Genomic DNA, 23,137 nt, shown 5'->3' with positions numbered 1-23,137 from the left:
TAACTTCCTGTGTATTTTCTTAGTAATTCGAAATGTAAACGCTTTTTTTATAAGAATATCAAAACTTCATCCAGGCAGGCCATTACTCTTATTTCTCCATTGTTCTAAACAAAAGATCATTATTTTTAACCTAAAAATTCAGCAAAGAAGAATACACGTACCTTTGTAGACCGGATTGCTAAAACAATAACTGATATGATCAATTTAAAAGCCAATTTCTGCATCTAGAAATCCAAAAGCAGTTATTTATTTTGAAGAGCAAATAAAATAGATAAAATAACAACAACAACAACAACAACAATAACAACAACAACAAAATGCTGAAACAAAAGAAATAACGAGCTGTTTACCTTATATTGACAAGTAGCTAGCCAATACATAGCTAGCGTAATATTTCAGGCACAGTTTGTAAATATAATGTTTAGGCTCACGAAAATGTTCCGACCTTCTGAATGAAACAGAAAAACCCGTTCCTCATTTTAAGCTTTCACGCTACGTGGTTATGAGTTGCGAATGTCGTTTCGGGGTTTTCTTCCGCTTGGATCGATAAACAAATTTTTGCAACAACAAACAAAAACAGATACAAAATACTACCACAAGAACTGCTTTCAACCATTATTTAGCCACCCCATTGTTTATGAGGGATAGCTCAAATAGCTTTGTAAATTTTCAATAGCGTTTTTCAGTCAATCTGAAGATCTTGAATTTCAAAAATATTTTAAGGCAGGCCGAACAATGTCCTTTTAAGTCACTATGTATTGCACCACTACATCCCCTCCCCCTCCTCCCCCCATTAACTTTTAAAACCAATTCGTCAGTCCTGTTGAAGATGTTTGGCTAATACAAGAACTACTTATGTTGCCAACATACAACCAATAAGGTTGCTTTGTTTGTATTAGAGAGCAAGAGATATTTATTAAGCTTCATACATTATTAAGTACAATACTCAAAGGAATGCAGAAATGTGAAAAATGCAAATTTTCCTTCTTGAAAACATAACTTTTTGAACAGGAAGATTTTCCGCTTGCGGAAACGGAGAGTTTATATATAGAATTTTATTTTTACTTAACAGGGGAATATCTTCAGGAGTGTTACTTTTTCCAGTTTCACTTTTAGTTATTGAGCATGATCCACGTCACAAGGAAACAACGAATTTCAATATTTTCTTAATGTCCCTTTTGTTTATAAAAAGAGCCTATCGGTTTAAGCAAACTAAATTAAGCGAAACGTAATGACCATGAAAATGTACCGATACAAGAAAAAGAAGAATATGAAACAGATGCACACTAATACACTATCATTAAAACAACATCTCATTTTAGCTATGTACAATATAAAAATGTAGTTATATACAAATGTTTGGTGATATTAATCATATTTCCAAATGTTTCAAAGAGACAACGTTTACTGCAATAATTTCTTCTCGTTCATTTTTTCTCACACAAAAACCGTCAAAGTTTCTTAATTGAGTAAAAATTACTTCATTTAATTGTCTTTATCTGTTTGGAATAAACTGTCACATAATATATTTTAAATGAAATTCACGAAGCTTTTCGTAGTGTCGTCTTTAGGTAAAGCTATGAAATACTAAAAGCTAATTATGTTAACATACACCAAAAGTTAAAAATGTGTCCTAAAACATTTAAAACTAATTGAGTGAAAAAAAGTAAATGTCAGACCGTTATTGTATAATAATAATCATTTTGATTCAATCTGGTCATTCAGGATGGGTTTAAAAGACCTTTTATAAAATGCCTCTAATATTTTTTTCCTTTGTAACAATTAAAAAGAGCATTAGTCAACACTTTCCAACTAAAGGAGTGTCCATCATTACTTGTGATGTTCTGAGCTGGATCAGACTTTGCAAATATTTTATTGTGTTCTCAACATCTTGTATGTGCATTGCATATCGTTTCTCCAATGTAGTTTGTACCGCATGAGCAAGTGCTTTCGTAAATCAAACAGAATCTGTGTTGAACTTTATGTTTTAACGGAAAAATCGATTGGATTCTCGTGGTGGACCATAAAGTAAATAAAATAAACTTTTGTGATTCGTCCACCGATTGAGGTTCAAAATGTACCTTTTTACTTCTTCTTCGTTTCTGTGACAATATTGCAGTGTGAAGAAAATCTTCTTCCTTTTTTGAGCAGCCACATGTGGATGATGACCTCATCTTTTTCTTGAATGAACCCTCCTAAAATATTGTTAACAAAAGCGAAGGGTTAACCAGCTTTCCTAATGTACTCAACTTCATTTAGAAAATAGTCCGATATTCTGTGCCAAAACTCTTTCCCTGCATTAAATATTGCGATATTTTTGTTTATCTACCGTCTTTAGTGTGATAAGCATGAGTTATTGCTAAAATGAGTTGTGCAAGACGGTACACTTAGTAAATTTAATAAACTGCGCATAATTAAAGATATCGTAATATTAAATTCAAAGAAAGAGTCGTATGTTATATATTTAAAAGTTGATGACATGGTAAATGAAGGCATCTCGAAGAAGATTTATGAACCAGAGTTGGATACAACACACAAGGAATTTTTATAGCTTTCTCTACAGAAATTTTTAAGATCAACCCTGAATATGCTGAAATAAGACCTCGATCTAGCCAACCTGCGCGTTTTTTCGCCACTGCAAAGACACATAAATTTTCCAATGTCAACGAGATTGACTTAGAAGCACTCGAATCATCAAACTGGCACAGCCACATAGCTACAAAGCTTTTAAGATTGTATCCAAATATCATTAGCCACTAACACAAAAGATAATATTGTTAAAAAGTGCATAAAATTTCCAGACATTGCACACTAGAAAGTGACGAAGAGTTAGTATCGTATGATATTGAATCTTGATATGATGGTAAAAAAGTATAATAATTGGCGATACAATCGATTTCATTTGTAACGAAATTATCGCAACAAAATATTTTACAACCACTGTGCAAGAAAAGCATGTTCCGAAAATTAATTCACAAGCTTTCATCAGATTGTGTTTTTTTCCGTTTATCAGATGGATGGTTCTACTATGGATGGAACCATATCCGTAGTATTTGCAAACGTATATATGAACAAAATGGAAAGTTACATGGCTATTCCGATTGAACCTCATCTATATAGACGTTATGTTGATGACACATGTACAAAGCATAAGAAAAGTTAACCTGATAATTATCATTTCTGTCAACTATTACAATTCAAAAATTAAACGGACTATGGAAATCAACTCTTCCCGATTTTTGACGCAAAGATAGTAACAGTTCATAGAAAAGAGAAAATAGAAGTCAGCAGTACTGAAAAATAAAAAAACAGTGGATGCAACTATTTTCAAGATGAGGTTAAGTATATTAAGAATAATTATAAGAAAACTGGTCAATCCTTCGTTTTTGTCAAGAGTATTTTAAGAGATTTCGATCAAGAAAATGATGAAGTCATCATCCTCACATGGTTTTTTGAACAAAGTATAAATATTTCTTCACACTGCCATATTGTTAGAGAAACGGATTTAGTTATGGACTTTATTCAATGGATAATAGATTTATTCGAGGCTACCAAAAGTTCCTAGCAACCCAATACATCGTCACTTTTCCACCAAAAACAAAATGGGACCAACTTTAATTAGAACATTTGAGAAAACATCAGGAGCTAAGAAATATTCACTAGTAGTAGTTAAATACACAACTGGCTGTATTTCTTATTTATGTCAAATGCAGTTTCAACGTCGGCTCACCCCGGTAGTCTCTATATTAAAAGCTGTGTTGTACCGCAGCTTTATTTCACCCTACCCCCCTACTCTCTGCGGAGTAATCTTATTACTTGTTGCTAACAGGCGGACAGAAATGCATACCGATGTAGTAAATATTTACGACAGTCGACAATCTAAGCACGGGTGGACGCATAGTTAGTGTATGTTAACTGCGTTGTTCTATATCTCTATAATAACTCCTGTAGTGTTACTAAGAATAAGTACCATAAAGTGTATATAATGTAGACTGTTTGTACTGCCAGAAGAAAAATTATTTTGCAGACCATAAAGATGACGTCGTTACTGGATTTTGGCAACGTCCTTTCCCAACATTTTCTTCGACATGTGCGTTTAAGTTGTTCTGTCATTCTCACTATCAAGCCTCAAATCAGGAGTATTCAAGGTCGAGACTATAAACCGCGGGGACTTTGTGTTCAACTTTCCATGGTTACACGATTGAAAAAGATATAATAGAGAGTGACTTGTAGATGTAGAATTGGCTTTAATTCTTATTTCTTTTATTTACCTAGGATAGCCCCTTCAGTTTTTAATGGTACTGTTATTAATGAAGACTCTGCGAATGGGGTCTTAGTGCATTTAAACTTTTATTTTGAGTTACAGAAGGTGTGAAGTCATAACAGCCGCTTAACTGAACAGCCGCCAAAGATATCAATCCTATTCTTATGCTGAACGTTAGGCAGAAAGAATCGTTTTACACATTAAAGGTTTTTTACATGATTTGGCCAAGGTTTGAACCCAAGACCTTTTGCACTGGAGGCGAACGTTCTACTACAAATCACCAGTCAATATAATCTGAGATGATAGATAATATACCATGTAAACTTTGGATGTGTTTCAGCCGCTAGTTTATGCATAATTAGTATGTAAAGCACACGTAGATGCGTTACAGTCGTGTTCTTTCGTGTTGAGGAGACAGCTGTCAAGTAAAACTTCCAAATCCAAAGCTGAAAGGAGGTAAGACAAAAAGTGTAAAAGTTACAAATTGGTAAGGCGTAATGTCTTTTTTTAAAGGTGGAAATGAGAAGACTTGGGAGCTGTTTAAACAGCCACAAAGCAGTACAACCCAGTTCGAGTCACGGTTGAGCAGCTTTGGTGTTAATGTAAAAAAAAGTGTAGAAAACGTAGAATCAGAGACAACAACTTGTGGTTTACACGTCGAACGGGCGTAACAATATTTAGAATCATATTGCTATAAAATGTAACCTCTCTTGAAAACCTCTTAAAACTAGTTCATTTAATTAATAGCTAAATTTTATAAAGTCATTACATCCTAATAAAGTAATCGTTTTAGAAATTTTCTTCACATAACTGGAATTATCCTTGTTCTGTCTCACTTTATAATAATCGTCGCAATTTTTTATATCTGAGAAACAAACAGCTAACAGTGGAGAAGTGATTCGTGTTAGGTGATGCACGAAATATTCCTGTTTATTCCTTTATTGGAGTGGTGTTTCTACATTATTAGGACCTTCTACTCGTCCATCGAGACAGGGTATTTTGGTAAATCCTCGTATATGGTATTCAGCAGGAAATTCTACAGCAATGTAAAACTATGCGTTACGGATCATTACTCGCAAACGAAAATTCGTTATAACAATATACAGCATGCCTCTAATTAGTGATTTCGTTTCGTTTTAAAATTTCTTCCATTGTCAATAAGGGAACGTCCACCTGTGGTCTTTTATATATTGAATGAAAAGAAGACCATCTCGATGGAGCAGTAGATGCCCATATAGCTGACAAGTTGCTGACACTGTCATAAATTGTACCCTAAAATAAATAAAAAATACGAAATTAACTGTTTATTAATGGTTGATGAATAATGCATTTAAAAAGGGAGATGTACCTCTTAAAGTTGGGGGGGGGGGGGTTCTAGAGTCTCCCTGTCTTTCTCTTGAATGCACACAGCCTTTGCTAAAATTAGGGTGATGTAAAATATTTTTTACTTTAAAAAATGGCGTAGAGCTAAATAAGAAAAGTCAAAGCCACAAAAATATGACCCAGAAAATTTTGCGAATGGGAAAATTCGCGAAATTTTCGCATTTTGTTAACAAAAACTTTCAGGAATGAGGCTTATTTAAAATTTTCGCGAACATAAAACACTTTCATGAAATAAATAATTATTTAAGATTTCGGAAGAATTAATTTTCCTAAATTACGAGAAATTTCCTTACAAACTTTCAAAATGTACAATCATATTAAAAGGAAAATTAAAAGTGGTCAATCGTGGGATAGTTCAAACATCTTTTAAGATCAGTAAACACCTTTTACGATCATAAATACAACGTATTAACTTAGCATAAGACATTTCTTGGTTACTTAAACTTTCGCGAAATAAAAGAATATAACTTTTTCTCGCGTACATAAACTTTTGCAAATAAGTTACGTCAGAAGTTTTCGCGAACATAAACTTTCGCGAATAAGGCTAAAGTTCGCGAAAGTTTCTATTTGCGAAAGTTTCTTCCACTAAAGTATCAAATGGCTCACCTTGTTGCAGTTATCTTGGCTACAAGTGGTATGTTTCTCACACTCAATTTTTTTACAAGCAGTTTTCATTTTGTTTATAAAAAAGTTCATTTTAACCAACTGTTCTTTTGTCTTTGATGGTACAGTTGAACCCAGTAATCGCCTCATTAATTGTGACAGCTCTCTAGGGATTTGGAAGCCCATATCTTGTGTGGCAATTAAAAAGGATGGCATCAAACTGAGTGCTTTTTCATAACTTGTTAAATACAGAGGAATGTATCTGGAACTATCATTCTGATGATATGCTAAACCACTGATGACTTTTACAGCAAATTCGTATGGTCGATGTTTTAAGGGTGTATGATCTAAATCAAAATACATTTTTGATTATCCAAACTGCCGTAGCTTTGTTTGAGAACATCCAGAAAAAAAAGCAACCAGCAAAAAGTAAGAATTAAGCATAAATAAATTCATGCAAAAGACCTATTCTGAAAATTTGTTTACTGAAACGGCGGTTAAAAGAGAGAGACGTTACTGTAATACAGAAAACAGCAATACCTTTATCATGTTCTGTAAACATGATAAGAATATAATCACAAGAATCAATATTTCTTTGTAAGTACGATGAAATTCCTCCTTCTGCGTCAATCTGACTTTGTTCAAGCAATGACAACTTTACATCAATACCATATGCTTTTAAGAAGAAAGCTAAATCTCTTAATAGTGTTTCAATCAATTCACAACCTGGTCGATTTAGAATCATCACTTTTTTTCCTTGACCTACAAATCGTAAAAACAAACGGTTTAAGAACATACTTTGTGTTAAGTGAAATATTAAAGTCAGAAGTTTTTGTTCTTACGATGTCCAGCTTGTTCCGCTGTACCTTCAACTCTGTCCACCTCACCATGTTTGCGTTTGATATTTCTCACAATACGGACAATGATAAGAATAATGAATATTGTCAGTAAGATAGCTGACATAACAAATACAACATGCAGTGTTTTATTGGTATATCCTTTCTCGTCAACTTCATCTCGAGGGAGTTGATAGGGGATGATAGTACAGTTAGATATTTTTAACTTGGTCTTTTTTAAATAGTTTTTAACATCAGCGACATTGTTAGAGAAATAATCGCATATTGGTGCTGCGGTAATTTGAACGTCCAATAAATCTAAAATTTATACAATGTAAAATGTTAATGTTGCATTCTAAGTTCTTTCTTTTATTTTCTCAAAAATAAATATACGCCCATATTAGATTTGCGCATCTTAAGCATGTCAATGATCACTTGTTAATATCCAGAGCGGACTTAGGACTTTAGGATCTTTGGTTTCTTGGTTAAACTCTTACAGTGTGCTAATTGTAGCTGTATTCTGCATGATCATTTTTCTCATATCTAGGAGCCTTTGTGAAAAAAATACTTAAAATCGCTTACCGTTTCTAGCATTGCACAATGGATTTTCCTTTTTAATATCTAAAAAGAGAAACGCACAATATTATATCCGTATCTCTCTTTTTACCCCTTTTTACCGGATAACCCTTTTTTATATTACATCTAATTTCTGTAGCAATTAACCATACACATTGGATCAATTTATTAAGGTTATCTGGTTAATCCTAGCGTGGGAAGATGCTGTGAAAACATTTCATCCTAAAAAATTTGATATTTATACATGTGATGTATACACCGAGTATATAAAAATTATACTCACTTTTGCGTATTGTCAGGATCGTAAATGTCTCACATTTAGCTAAAGTATAACGATAAAAATTTGAAGATTTAAAATTTAATTGTATACTCCCAAAGCACACATCCTAAATTTCTAAACACTAAAGTTTAAAATCTTTTACCTTCCAGTAACCACCACTACCTTAATAAGCCGCTGGGTTAAAATTTACGTTATTAAGAATAGTAAAATAAACTTACTCGGGCTTCTTTTAACACGGTGTGATATACTATATCCGGATGGAAGGAATGTGACTTTGTACCGGTACGACACACCGTATAAATTTCGTCGCTTGAATATTTTTTGTTCGCCAGTCTGTAGGAATTAAGCAGAGAATTGGATCATTGTATGATGGGATCATTCTGTTTTGACAGTATAAAAGATCAGTGAGAGAAAAAAATCAAAAGTAGTAACTCCATACCTTGTTATACGGAATATAGTTAAAAGAAACAAGGGTGTTGTTTTCATATATGTCAATCACATATGCCATGCAACCTAAAAGTGTTTTAGCAAAATTTGTTTCGGGACGTTTTAGCGAAAATTGACATTTTAAATTAGAAATATTCAGTGACATATTTTAAACGAGAAACTTTTTACAAACATCTCACCAAAGCTGTGTTTCTCGAGATCAATATATCAAAGAATGAAGTTATGTATTAGTTGTCCCCGCTCAGAAATGCTTAGCGAAACAAGATAAATTTACCTTTTTTAACGATAGTAAAATTAAATTTGAAGTAAGGTTCCTCGGTAAAGATATATCTCAAACGTGATGTGAAAGTATCTTTTTTACAAGAAGGATAAAAATCCGAACACATTTTATTAATAAGTGTCTCATTGATTTCACCTGAAACATACAAACAATTTCATGATTACATATTTTTCCCGCCATGTAAACAGAAAAATGCTACCAATATGATAACTAACCGTTAGCATGATGATATATCGTCGAATTACACATGTGCGCTAAAGAAAATCAAGAAATCTGTAAAAACTAGTCGTTAGCCCGTGGAAAAATCCACGGGGTCCCCCGTCCTTTCAATTTACCCGTCGCAACAAAGGGGATAAAAATATATCGTATTTAATATTCATGTTTCCGTAACATCATTTTCAAACTTAGCGGGGGGTCTGCGTAGAGACAGACAGACAGAATACGGCTATTATTAAAGAGACTAGTCGTTGCCCGTGGAAAAATCCACGGGTTCGCCCTTCCTTTTAACATTGGATTGCGTGTTTCTCGCTATTGCGCAGCTACGCTACCATTTTGCGTGACAGACAAACGGACACGTATACGGGTATTATATTATAGACTAGTCGTTGCCCGTGGAAAAGTCCACGGGTTCGCCCGTCCTTTGAATTTACCCGTGGCAACAAAGTGGATAAGAATATATCGCATTTGATATTCGTGTTTCCGTAACATCATTTTCTAACTTAGCGGGGTCCGCGCAGAGACAGACAGACGACGGCTATTATTATAGAGATAAGCATGTAAAAAAGCTGAAAAACTATACAATATTTTCTTGTCTGGCGTTTCAGATGAATCAAAATCCGGTAGAATTTTTAGATTTTATAAATATGATATTTATTTGATAAACTTTCAGTTAAAATTTCCGAACAATTTAGCAAATCAGCGCGATATTATAAGAACAGTCCTGGTAAAAACAAAAGATTAAAATCGATAATTTTGTGCAAAAAGTTTCAGGGAGTAAAGAGCAATGCAGTTTTCAGGTGTATTTGTATGTGAGAAGATCGTCGTGGCTTTCAAAACAATGGCAATACCAAAAATGATATAAAAAGAAGACTTATACTTTGCAGGTGTGATTGACTCTAAGTTATCTATATCGTTGTCTGTCATGAGCAAAAGTAAAACAAGTTTCTTATTTAAAAACTGGAATTTTTTTAATAGAAAACACCATTAAATGTAACAGTTTATAGAAAAAAAGCCATCCAAGTATTTTCATTACTTTATGCTAACAGGCCAATAGAAAAACACGAAATATCTGCGCGGGAAATATGTACGACTAGGAGACTACCCGTAGAATTTTCCACAGACTAACAAGTAGTTCTTTCAATGTTTTGTTCATCATTTTTTCATCACTTTAATTTATATTTGCCAAATTTGACTTTAATATCTCGAGGACATTCATTTTTAGATTCAAAATTAAAATTTGAATGATTATATATTAGTGAAGCGGCTGTACATCAACTTGTTTATCGTAATAGCCAGGCGTTATTTTGAACAAAATATCTCCTTCGATATCATAAATAAGGAGGCGAGATCTCAAAGAATTCCATGAAAACATTAATGTTTTGCATGGACTTGATAAGTTTCCACAATGTTCTGTATCAAGCCCTGTTGCATAATTTAAATACATGAAATAGGTGCCAGAGGCACCGACTGTTATCAAAATTGTAGTAAGGTAGAGTACACTTAACATGGTTGCAGTTCACCCTTCCGTTGTTTGAAATATTTTTATAATTAACTAAATTGCCCTTGAATAAAAAAGATATTCGATTTATATATAAAAACGTTTCCGCATATATCATCATCATTCGCGGCTTAAAATCCATGTTGGAAGTTTCATAACAAAAAGAAATCTAAAACTGTGAAAAAATTACACTTTTGTTTTAGTAACTGAAATGAAACTTTCCACATCTTCTTGTAATAGGGAAAAAGAAAATGTCGTAAAATTTCTAGCCTGCATCTTATCCAGAAGAAAAGTTATTTAAAAATAAACCGATGAGAATGGTCAAATTATCACTCCTACGCCCCTCGCCCCCCGCCCCCCGCCCAATTCTTAATTACATACCTCTTTGTTGTCGTGACGTTAAAACTTGCGTGGTAACTGGTGTGGTTGTAGACTGAAAAAGTATAATAGCGTTATTCAATGATGCAATTATAATTATTAGAAATTACAAAAAACATGTTGGCATAGTACGTAGCAATGAAAGACATTTTGTGGAGGAAGCGCAACGTGAAAGGAAATTAATATCTGGAAGTAATGACAACAAATTACCGGAGCTACAACATGAGATTATTTTTTTAAATGTCATCCACAATTATAATAAATAGCACTACAAGTTTGTATCACACTTTATCCTGGGACAATCAAGCCGGATCCCGGCTTAGGCGGGACTGTTTTTTTTAAACACATTGTCCCTGGACAAACTGATTTTTCAATTCAGAGAAAAAACATTCTAAGACACTTTGTTCTTTATAAAAGCGGTACAAAGATCATCTCGGAAAACATTCCGTCCCGGAAAACGTACCGTTTTGTCTCTTATGTGAACAATCCCTAAGGATAGTTTATGGCCCCTCTTCAAGCTATTATATGCTGCTCCAACCTTGATCGCATGACCCGTTGTCTCTTTTTGCATATCGGTCGGCGAGACGACCTAAATAATAATAACAATAATAAATATTCAAAGTGACTAGCCCAGAAAATCACAAAAAACCTATAGTTAGTGTATTGTTTCCCCTCGTGGCAGCTCAAACAAAAAGGAAACAAAAAATAATAAACCTTAGACTGCCTCAGCTCAATCAAACATAGCAACACATTTTATATTCTGTGAAAATTGAAAAGAAAAATAATTAAGAACGAAAATTAAAAAAGTGATACCCATATAGTTTATAGTTTTGTTCTCAACTTTTTTAACTGGCTGTGGTTGGCGCAAAAGATTGTTGTAGTTTTGTCCGTATTTATAGTCATTTTGTCATTATTCAGCGAAATGTCGACTTGCAAAAGTTCCAACTCGACCTGCGAGACAAAGGTATCCAAGCTTTTGTGGGATAAAATAATTATTGTATGCATATAGATCGTGATAATTTGCATTACAGATTTTAAGTCATCAATACACTAAAGAAAAAGCAGGGGGCCAACACAGATCACTGAAGCAGGCCTGATCTTGTTTTGTTTTCAAGAGTCAGCTGGATTTGGCCCCTTAAGTAGGACTCAAACCAACAACTCCATAGTCAAAGGTAGCACCTCTTGTGCCAAAACACCATAGTTTTTTTAACAAAATTTTATGATCAATAATGTCAAAAGCTTTTTTAAGGTCAATGAGCACAGCACAAACAAAGTTTTGCTGGCCCAGCTCAGTAAGTATAAAGTCAGAGAAATCGAATACTGCAGTTTCTGTGGAAAAGAGTTTTCAAAATCCGGACTGTCTGTAATTTAGAAAGTTATGCTCAGAAATATAATAATTTCTTTTGGATAGATGTTTCTGTACCATCGTTTTGGACTACTCGTTTTATTGAGGTAGTACTGCCTGACCAATAAGAAAACAAGTTTTCTTACGGTTTTCCAAAGTTGTTTAGGCCTACACTGAAGTTCTTGTAGCTTCTGTAACACGAATTGGCTCCGTAATATGCTGTTTTAGGAAAAGAGTGGAGCATAATTCCTTTATTTTGGAGGAAAGAGCATATTTTAAAAGCATGTTACAGTTAACATCTCCCAAGATAAAAACTTCTTTTTCTTTTGAGAGTTTATTAAAACATTTTTTAAAATGAGCACACAGGTTTTCAGTACTCTGCAAATCACTAGGTTTAACTTATTTCCAGCACCTTTCACCCATACTGATTCAACATTTTCGAAGTATAGGTGTTTTAAAAGCTGGCCATACAAGTTTTCATTAACAAAAATCAAAGAGGATATTCAAAGAGGATATACAAAGAGGATGTACACCACGTCTATTCTGATTATTCCTATACCAAACATAGCCATCAATTTTAACGTCATTGTCAATATTGTGTCATCAATTTAAGTTTCACAAATGGAGAATGCATCAAGTTTTGTTTGATGTAGCAGAAGTTTAACGTAGTCTAGTTTGGTAACAGGCCATTAATGTTGAGATAGACCATTTTAAAGCCCTATCAATACTCGCAGCGCCGATGAGAAACAAAAAGCTCTAGGAACAGGGTAGATGTAGATGGTCTATATCTACGTATCATCTTTTATTTATCAATGACTTCAACATTAATTCACACCAGAGAAAGCGCTGTGCGTACATTAAATAGAAAGATCTGAGAAATTAACATTTTGGGTAATTAAAATTCCTTCGCTTCATGTTAAGTTTTTATTTGTTGTTGATTTAACTCATCAGTTCTAATTGCCACTCATCGAAAGAGGAAAGAATTAGATATATAGATCTGAAAGATAATTCATACAGTGGACTCTGGATATAACGAATGTACAAGAGGGATAGAAAAAAGTTAGTTATATCGAGAGTTCGTTGTATTAACAGGGGAGTAAAAATCAGAAAGTTTTGCCTAAATCGATTAAAAATTTAGAACTCTTTCGAGCAAAAGTGATTTAAATTCGTAGCTAGGATCCTGTTAAAAAGCAAAGTAATAACGAATTCTAATAAACACAAGACGTTCAAAACTTTGTTTACGTTTCCTTGTTGTGCACACGTTCCTTTTATCAACATGACTTTGAATGTAATCTACAAGATGCTGACTCAAGATGAATTGCATGTTATCATGACAGTAGAAATTTTCGGAGTCATAATTTTCAGTGGAATTTAACACCGAGTTCGTTACACCGAGTTCACTACTTGTGGTACCATTTTGCGTGAAAGACAGACAGACGTATACGGGTATTATAATATAGATATTCCTTACCTGTGTAAGAAGTAAAAAATCAAGAAACCACAACAAACACATGGAAAAGATGGTTGACATTATAAAAGCTTGTAACTTCTTGATCCTGTGTGTTAATACGAATCACTAAATATGTACTATAATAAATCTAATTTTAAATAAGTGCTTCTGCAGTTATGTTTCTTAGCAACAGCTATTTCATCTGGTTAGACATTAATACAATGCTCCATACAGTATTACAAAAAAGTGGGGGAAGATATTTAATTTTTCGTTTCTCCTCTTTCCTTTCTTTCATTTAGATGTTTTTACGATTCATTATAAGTTTTCTTATACTTTTTGAATTTGGCCGAAAAGGGTGCACTTTGAATGGAAGTAGAAAACGGAAAATAAGCTTCTTTTGATATAGGCGTAAGGTTTTTAATAAGTGACCAAACTGTCGTATGTGAAATTGTCGTGCTCTTCAAAAAAGAAGGGACCAGCAATTAATAGAAAAGATACCTGTCTCTCTCCCCTGCTTTCGTTAGCGCCCTGTTCTTTTTTTTTGATCAAAAGGGAGAAAATGGTGAGTTTAGTTTACTAGACTAAGCAATTAAAAGATTTTTCGTAATTGGCGCCATTAAACGAGAGAAAATTCACAAAGATTATTGCACACACCTGGTAAACGTCGCATGCAAAGAGAACATATTGACTTAGCTATTATTCTCTTTAATGGCACACGAGAGAATATCACTTAAATATTCAAAGCACATGGAAGACGAAACACAAGGCGGGCTTGAAAGGAGTGGTCCAGTAAAAAATTTTTTTAACTTCCTTAAGTTTTTCACAATTCCGCACTGTGAAGACGTACACTACCTTTAAAATTATGACGTCACTGGCGATACTACTTTTCAAACTTTTGCATCACATTAACAAGGTAAAAGTTTGAAACAACAACAGCTTTTATATAAAAAAGTTTTCATTTGTTTTTAAAAAAAACAGGAAAAAGTTTATCAGTTAACTAGCTATCTAGCAAGCTAGCCAGTTAGATATATTTAATAAATATAACAACAAAACCAAGCTAATAAGATATAAATAAGGTAGAATGTATTCTATGTTGTCGATATAGTACTTCTTCAAAACAAAATAATCCATTGAAATATAATACCTGAATGACCTCAACAAAAAATAAATATTGATTGGGTGACAAGTCTCCGTAAGTTTCGTTCTTGTTGCAATAAGTAAACTATGTTTTTAAGGAAGTAACGAATCTCTTTTACACATACGGCGAATAGAATCTCGCTGTTTCGCCAGTTACTTGACATTGAATTTTTAATAGCCAACATTTCAAAATAAATGTTTAAATACCAGATTTTGAAGACTGAATCTTCGGATATTTGGAGCAACATAATAAATTAAAATGAAAGAATGCGAATGTTTAATTGAACAATCCATCGAAACACTCCTTTAAATCCATTTAAATCTCAGAATATAATTGCTCTTTACGTCATTCTATTCATTAAGACACTTCAGATGGTGAATTCATTTTAACTTTCAAATCAATTCACCATCTGAAGAATTTTCAAGGAATAAAAATTAGACGTCACAGTGAATTCTTCTTTCAAACTCTTTCACTAAATACACAGAAAATTTTTGCGAATATTCTGCCGTGTAATCTGGCCTTTATAGCTACATTAAGCGTATATATTAAGGCCCATTATGTAACATATGATATATAGCATAATGAATTTTAAATTCTAAAGATAGAAAAGAAAAATTCTCCCTATTAATAAATTCCATATCGCGTCTGTTTGTAAAACCGAGCTGTGCTACAATAATCACGAAATTTTTAGCTTAGAACAGGCAAATGCGATATACTCTTACTGAATTTGTTGGAACCACGCGCGTGTGTTGAACCAAAGCGGAAGAGGTAGTTGTTGGAAGTTGTTGAGTTGATACGATTTGAAGGATGTTCCTATTTCGATATTTTATGTTTTAATATATTAAAATAAATATTTATTATTGTCTTTACCAACATATATCTTTTATACAAACCAATTCTAAGACTCCATTGTGCATCCAGCGTGGCGAAGAGTTAATTATCTATGCCTTCCTAACTCTAAATCTCGTAGAAAAGCATATTATCCTGGCCAAATGTATTATTTCTTTTTGGTGTTATTTTATCAAATTTATATTTAAACAAACTTTTCAGTTTTGACTATCTATCAATCAAGCAATCAAAATGGATTTCGTTGTGAGGGAGCGGTACAGAATGCCACTAGCAAATTTGAAACGTCATCCACAATTTTTTTGGAGAAAAAACTGCCTTTATTTTTAAAAAATCAAGTTTATAATTCCAAAAAACTTAAGAGAAATTTAAGGAACATCGCCAGCCTGATGGTAGGAAACGAAACAAAGGTGTTGTGGATTATTCAAAGAAGGACAAATCCTCTTCAACAGAAGGGCAAATCCTCTTCAACAGGTAAGAAATTATCAAACACAAAATAAATAGGAATATCACAAAAAAAGCAGAATAAATAGAAAGAAAGACAGCTTATTAAGACTAATACATACACGTAGCATAAGAAACACGGGTTTAAGAAACACGTGACTTTAAATGCTTAAAAAATTAAAAAAATTAAAAAAATTCAAGGAAAATTTCAGGCTTAACTAGATGATTTTTTAAAAAAGATTAAGCCTGCCTTGTAAAACCGGTTTCTTACAAAATAACATGAAATTAACTCACATCACGTAACGAAACTAACTTCATGAGATAAGATCACCAATTAACTGCCCGCGCAATTTAAAAAATAAACCTCTTATACATACCAAAGAATGTAAATCAATGGGATTTCTCTTTTTTTCTTGCATAGTGTCGTGGGTCGAGAACTAAAAGCCAGAATGCGAAGTAATTAGTTAAGGGCCGAGAGATACTAGTAGTTACAACAAATGCCCATAAGAAGGTGAAAAACTCATGCGACAATAAATGGAAAAAAGTTTATGAAACTTAAAGGGGAAGTTATTCCGAAAATTATCTTTTGATATAAAAAACAAAAGTCGAAAACTTTAAAGTTTTTAGTTTCGTTACTTACTTTAGAAAATTTAAAAAGATCTTCTTATCTTGATCCCCCTTTTGAAATATAAGAAAAACTAGATCGAGCGCGGTGTATGATGTAAATATGTTTATAAAGTTGTTCCTGTTATGAAAAACACTGCAGAGTTCAGTCCGCATAAACACAAATATATGTTTGCCACCACAAGTAATTGCGCAGACTATTTCTATATTACATTTACACATTTTGAACTTGTCCAGAGTGGACTTAGAACTTCGGATCTTGGGTTACTTAGTAAATTCCGAATTCTAAAAAGGTGCTAATTGTTGCTGACGTTAGCATGGCAATTTTTCATACATTTCAGGGCCTTCGTGGACCCCGACGTGGATTTTTTTAGGTGTGCGGTCGTGTTAGAGATTGTGACTTTTTAACGTGGTCTGCCTGGCCTACCTGTGTGCAAAAGCAGAGACTTTGAAGAATTCCGGCGTAGCAGATCATCTTAACTCCCTGTGAAAAATGACCCCTGGGGTCAAAATAAACTAGAGAATAATAACTCCCCTAGAGTAGAAATAACCGAGTAAATAATGACTCTCCCCAGTTAATAAACACTCCCCTTATTTTTCAAAGAGAAGTTCAAAGTCAAAGCCACTTGGTCAAATTAAAATATATTTAAACCCAAAAAATATCCAGATGGAAAATAATAAATCGTTAGGGTTAACCCACTTTGACGTTATTTGAGTTTCTCTTTCTATGAGCAGGTTTGAAGTTTTTGCATTCTCTACAACATTTTTTGTTATCTTTTATTTATCAGAAAAAGAACTTTTTTCATGTCGATAAAAGCAAGCAAACTGAAGGATTTTTCTCATATTACTTTTGTACTAAAAATACACACTAAACAACTCTTTCATAAAAGGCATCACAAATTTCCAGGATAAGTTTTTTTTTCATTTTGATCTTAGCCTTATTCTAAAAAACCTTTGTTACTTTCTACGTTTTTAAACATTTATAAATAAAACACACCTCATCTTTATCCTACGGGTACAGTGTCTTTATTCTTTCCTATTTTTATTAATTTGTAAAAAAAATTTGTCTACTGTACTTGATATTCTGTAATCTTTTTATAGCATGTTTTGTCACTTCCCGCCGATTAACTTTGAAAATTGGTGAATTACTTTCCACTAAATCTCAACTTCGTCCCCAGGACTATTTGCTTCTAAACGGCGCTGCGCTTTCTGATAGTTCTAGTCCTTTTCGACGCCACGGTAAAAGGTGCTGGGTTCGAGCTTGACTAAATCTTTCAAATCACTAACTACAAAATATTATTTTTCTATGGTTTTAATTTGCTTGCAAGATATTCAACGTTAAAGTCGGCAAATATTAGCTAGGAAAGAAGCTTTGTCTCAGACGCCATCTTGTTTCCCGATTGTAAATAAATTTCTTTGCGGAAGGCCTTGTGACTTTAACTCCTGGATGATAATTTCGCTGTAATCGTCGCCCAGGACTTTATATATCCAACACCATGAGATTTTTTTTGTTTTGTTTTCGAATATTTTTAACAGGAACGAGGATATGCTTGTATCGTGTACTGAAGATTGGTAGTTTTAGTGTCAGAGACTGCATATAGACAGAATGTATATATGTGCATGCGCTTCTTTGATTTTACTATAACTAAGTTATTTCTCCTTCTGCTAGTGTCTCTCAGTGATAACTTTGTAGGCTGTCAGGCTGTCAAAACAATGCCCACATAAGGGTTTTTGTTGTTTACAGTTTGACTCGGGAAGCGTTTTTCAATTCAGAATGTCAGTAAAGAACTTCCTTATCGCTACGATCACGTGAGTAAACATGCAAAGCACGGGTGCTAGCTCAAACACCTACTACTCAAAATTGTATGGACTGACTCAACTTTGTCCTGGGGGCCTATGAGAAAGATAAAACACACCAAATCAAGTTAAAAATGTATTATAAAAAGAAAGACAGAAGAAACAACAACAAGCACGCGTTTCATCCTTGATATAAAAAAAACTTGACATGCCTTTGTTAATGAGTCCACACAGCAAAAAGAATGTTTTCTAGCGCTACTTCTATTATTCTTGTGGCAAAAAGGTATAGAATTTAGGGGCCTGAATGCATGCACAATTTCGCACCGGGGTGATTTCACCTCTGTCTTTAGCATAGGGGCGAAATGTCACCCGGGGTTAAAATTCATGATTTTGCATGTAACCACATGCTCTTGGGGCGTAAAACGTACGTATTAGGAGTAAATACGCAAAACTATGCAGAAGGTGAAGGAATGTTTTTTTATCGTTCATGTGTTTAAATATTTTACTATTTCTCGAAGTTGTTGTGCTGCTCGCGTGTTCCACGTAAGTGATTTTATAAAAAAAATTATTTTTACACCGGGTTAACTTATCCGTTTTTCACCCTGGGGTGAGTTGACCATGTAATTTACTTTTTTCCCCGCGCCTCTTGCATGTAACCATACCCTTAATAATTATTCACACAATTAAAAGGTATTGTAATAATGTACTTTTTTCATTGTTTCAAATATCGATTAATACGGCAAACTGTTTAAAGGTCCTTTTTTGCGATCCAGGAGATGACGTCAAACTGGGTTTAATCTTAGTCATAATAAAAAAGATAGTCTGGTAAGAAACAATGATTTATTGTTCTCATGTCTTTACGGGCGAGAGATACTGGCGCCCAAACCTTCGATCCTACACAGAAGTTCAAAATGGCGCATTTTTAACTGTTGTTTGTGTTGTTGTTTGGACTTCTTGCTTGGTATTTCGGTTATTTGTTGCAATTTTTACTATGCCTAGCGAAAATTGTGCTATATTTTGATGCCCTTCATCACAGAGAAACAAAGAGGTCAATATTTTTAAAGTTCCACTACCCAATACTGATGTAAACAAGAAACGGGGGAAGGAGCTTATTAGCATTTCTACGAAAGATAGGTTCATTGATGATTAGCTAAAAAAACTCATCGCAACATTTAAATTATTTATATGTGAGCGTCATTTTTCTCCAGAACAAATCTGGGTTTATTCAACTCGCAAAAGCTTGAAAGAAGGAGAGCTACCTCATCTCAATCTTCCACAAAAAAGTATTGGTCAAACCACTTCAAAAGCTCCTCGATCCAGCACTTCAATTCAAAAACGGGAAGATTTTAATATTGTCCAAGATCTTTCACCGCCTCCTTCTCCAACTACTATATATAGAAACCTCTTTGACTTCAGTCAACGAATTTCAAAACTGTCAATGAGTAGCTGTTGGCATATTGAGATTCAAGACACGCTAGTTATTGTTACTTGTAGCTACTTTATCGGGCCACATCATCTCAAAGTATGAAATATTAATTAATCAATCTCTCTTGTTTTCATTGAGAATATTTGGATGGATACTACATAGCGATCATGAATTGTACACCTCCTATAAAAAGTCTTTTTATAACATCACCCTTTCAAATTTTATAGCAGAACTTAATGGTTAAAATTGTGTGTTGATTAATAATGGCTAATAGCAGGGGATTATCCTTTCAAACCCATGTTATTCTCAAAAAGTTTGATTATTTGACATTTCAACAAATATCATTCAAGTCGAATCTTCACCAAGATCAGTATTATCGCTTAAATTTTTGCAGTATTCTAACTTTGCCTGTGAAACCTAATCCCTGTGCTAATTGTACAGCACATAACGTTAAATTTAAATCATCTACGGCCCTGAAAGAAACCAAGATGCTTGAACCAGCAAAGTTAAAAGCACCTATCAAATTCACCTCTCCTGAATGCATAAAATTAACCATTCAAAGTCAACGGTATGAATGCAAACAACAACAGCTTAATTAGTGGAAATAAAAACTGCGATTCAAGTTAATGGTGGCAATGTAAGTCTTTAAATAAGCTCTGATTTAGTTACTTTGTTCGGTGGTTGCGACAAAAAAAAGTGTGCCCCCGTTTATGAAATTATTTTGAAAAGCAACAAAGGTATATCCAATCTTCTTCGCCAACTAGTGTCAGGTACCATCCAATGATTATTAAATTTTGTCTAAACCTGGCTGCAAAATCTTCTTCTGCTTATTTGGATTTTGGACATGATCCTAAGACTGTTAGTGGTATACTGGTTCTTCCAAGCCTGCGAGTACTTCGTGATTACAGAAATTACATGCGACCAACCAGGGCATGTAATCCTGAAGTTATAAATGATCTTGCCAAAAAAACTGACACACTGTCAGATATGGTAAGATACACAATAATATTGTTTGATGAGATGAAAATTCAGGTAGAGTTAGTATGGGAATATTTTGGCGAACTGATCAGTTTTGTTGATTTAGGTGACATTCATACAAACTTTACCACCTTAAAAACCGTTAAAGAACTTGCCACACATGTACTTGTGTTTCTGGCTAAAAGTGTTGTCAATCCTCTTTCGTACAGTATTGCAACATTTGCTACAACTGGGATTACATCATATGCCTATATTCTGGAAAGCTGTTCTTTATCTAGAGAGAATAAATTTAAAAGTTATAGCGGCTACAGCTGATGGTGCCTCACCAAACAGACGCTTTTTCAGAATGCATGTATTGTTAAATGGTGACTTTGGTTTATCGTGCTAAAAATATTTATACAATGTCAACTTTGCACGCCTGTAAAATTAAAATAGCCTGCTTGTTGTAATCAGTACACTTCTTTGAGAAACGGAAATTTGTGTGGAGCTTATGTACAATGAATCCAGCTATATATTGCAACTTTTCAGCCCATTTTCAGAAATCGCTAAAACAGTATCAGGAAGAGACGCCATAACTTTATTGGTTCCTGAGAGATGAATTAAAATGTGATTAGCAACTTTAGTTAATAAAATGTTGCTTAATGTCCCATCTTCTAACTTTAAGGGTAGAAGATTATCCCCTAGTAAGCCATAAAAATGAGAATAAAAATCCTCAGCATCACCATGAGGACTTTCTATCAGGGGTTTTTTTGGTTCCAATATTTAATTTATCCTCTGAAAACATACATCTCGCTGATTCAGATTAACATCTGTCACCACAACATATCTCAGCACTTTTTCTCACCATTAATTTTAATGATGACGGATGTAGCTTCTTTAAATTTTTTCTCTTTTGACAATTTTGGCACGGACAGAAAAGGGCTAGCATCTGGCATTTCTGACAAGGCATGTCTAACATTGCAATGTCTGACCATTGTGATTTGCAAACTTTATCGCAATTTTGGCAACGGTAAACCTCATCTTTCTTGTAGCTTTCAACTTCTGTTACAACAGCATCTAATTCTGGGTTAAAATCCACATTATCTTCTAAAAAACCACTATCAATGAACTCAAATAAACATCAAGATCATCTTAAGCCAAGTAATCCTCTCCTATTTGAGCCGCCATTCATAACTTTCGTGCAGTATCGGAGGGTCGTCCGACACAACTTAAGGATAGATTGCACAAACAATGTCGGTGGTCGTTGCCTCTAGACTATCTTCTTTTTTTATGACTATGGTTTAATATGAAAAAAATATCAAAAAATGGCGGCTTTAGCCGAAAAAGCATGTTTTAAATACGAAAAAAAATGTGGGTCTTTAAAAATTGAATTTTACTTAATAAGTATTAAATTACTAATTCTCAACATAGTATAAACAGAATAAGATAAACTTTTATTAAAGTTAACAATGTGTCAGCATAGATAAAAGCGAGCCAACCTGCCAAGGCGAACTGGCTTGTTTTTTTAATACGGGACAGAAATATTATGTCGGTTGTCGATCCAAATAAAATAATTTTCCTGAGCACGTGCCTGAATGAAAAATGAAAAGCTGTTTGCATAGGACAAGTAAAGAAAACCTTGGATTGGAGATAGCAAGCCATTGACAACCGAAATACTTCAGAATAATTTTAACTATATTGTGCTAGTTCGTATACACCTTAGATTCATCATATTCATTAAAAAACGCACAACTCAATTTGGCAACAGGTCATGTCCCGGGTTGTGTTTTCCCCATATAACACGATTTTTTTCAAACGAGTTGACCCGCAAACCTAGTCCGCACCGAGTCATCCTGCTTAATATATGCAATCAGCCTACCTATATATCATTCAATGATAAATGCAAGAATGTGTAAAATATACGATGTTTTTGTTCGGCCTATCTTGCTCTCTTGTTTTCCAAATTATTACTTTTTCAGCTTTTGGCTTCACACTCCTTAAGATTATAAACTGCGTATTAATTCAAACCATAAATGAGGCGCCCTTTTAAGCATACCTCGCAATTATACAATTAAAAAGAAAATTTTAGATAAATAATGAAAAGATGATAATTCAAATTATAAAGATAACATTATTTGCAAATGAACACGTTGTGTTATATATCCTTTCGACAAATTTTTATATTCGTTTTTTATATTCGTTAAACTGGAATTTCGGTTGAATTTATGCAAACATTGAGATGTTTGCAATCGAAACTACGTGTGGGCACATGCTGTCAGTTACCATGGTATTTACACATAAACCAATAACACATCATTACTTAAGCTATCAATTAATTTGAAGCAA

The 23,137-nt window shown here is 33.7% G+C and overlaps 1 protein-coding gene across 2 annotated transcripts; it reads right to left on the bottom strand.

Moving 5' to 3' along the window:
* Nucleotides 1-4,684: 4,684 nt before the first annotated feature.
* On the bottom strand, nucleotides 4,685-13,723 carry LOC130655397 (uncharacterized). Of its 2 annotated transcripts, none has more exons than XM_057458146.1 (13): nucleotides 13,581-13,723; nucleotides 11,228-11,353; nucleotides 10,768-10,819; nucleotides 8,885-8,923; nucleotides 8,664-8,804; nucleotides 8,382-8,455; nucleotides 8,161-8,275; nucleotides 7,946-7,984; nucleotides 7,669-7,707; nucleotides 7,093-7,404; nucleotides 6,791-7,012; nucleotides 6,254-6,597; nucleotides 4,685-5,536 (listed from the first exon to the last, which is right to left on the bottom strand). In XM_057458146.1, exons 1-13 carry the CDS (start codon nucleotides 13,638-13,640, stop codon nucleotides 5,378-5,380), a joined length of 1,722 nt encoding a protein of 573 aa, XP_057314129.1. In that variant the 5' UTR covers nucleotides 13,641-13,723; the 3' UTR covers nucleotides 4,685-5,377. The 2 variants fall into 2 exon arrangements, with proteins under 2 accessions (XP_057314129.1, XP_057314130.1); XM_057458147.1 differs by lacking the exon at nucleotides 13,581-13,723 and adding an exon at nucleotides 11,578-13,564.
* Between the last annotated feature and the right edge of the window lie 9,414 nt (nucleotides 13,724-23,137).

This window comes from Hydractinia symbiolongicarpus, chromosome 8 (assembly GCF_029227915.1).
Source record: "Hydractinia symbiolongicarpus strain clone_291-10 chromosome 8, HSymV2.1, whole genome shotgun sequence".
Classification (NCBI taxonomy): domain Eukaryota; kingdom Metazoa; phylum Cnidaria; class Hydrozoa; order Anthoathecata; family Hydractiniidae; genus Hydractinia; species Hydractinia symbiolongicarpus.
This window is presented reverse-complemented; position numbering and strand designations above follow the sequence as displayed.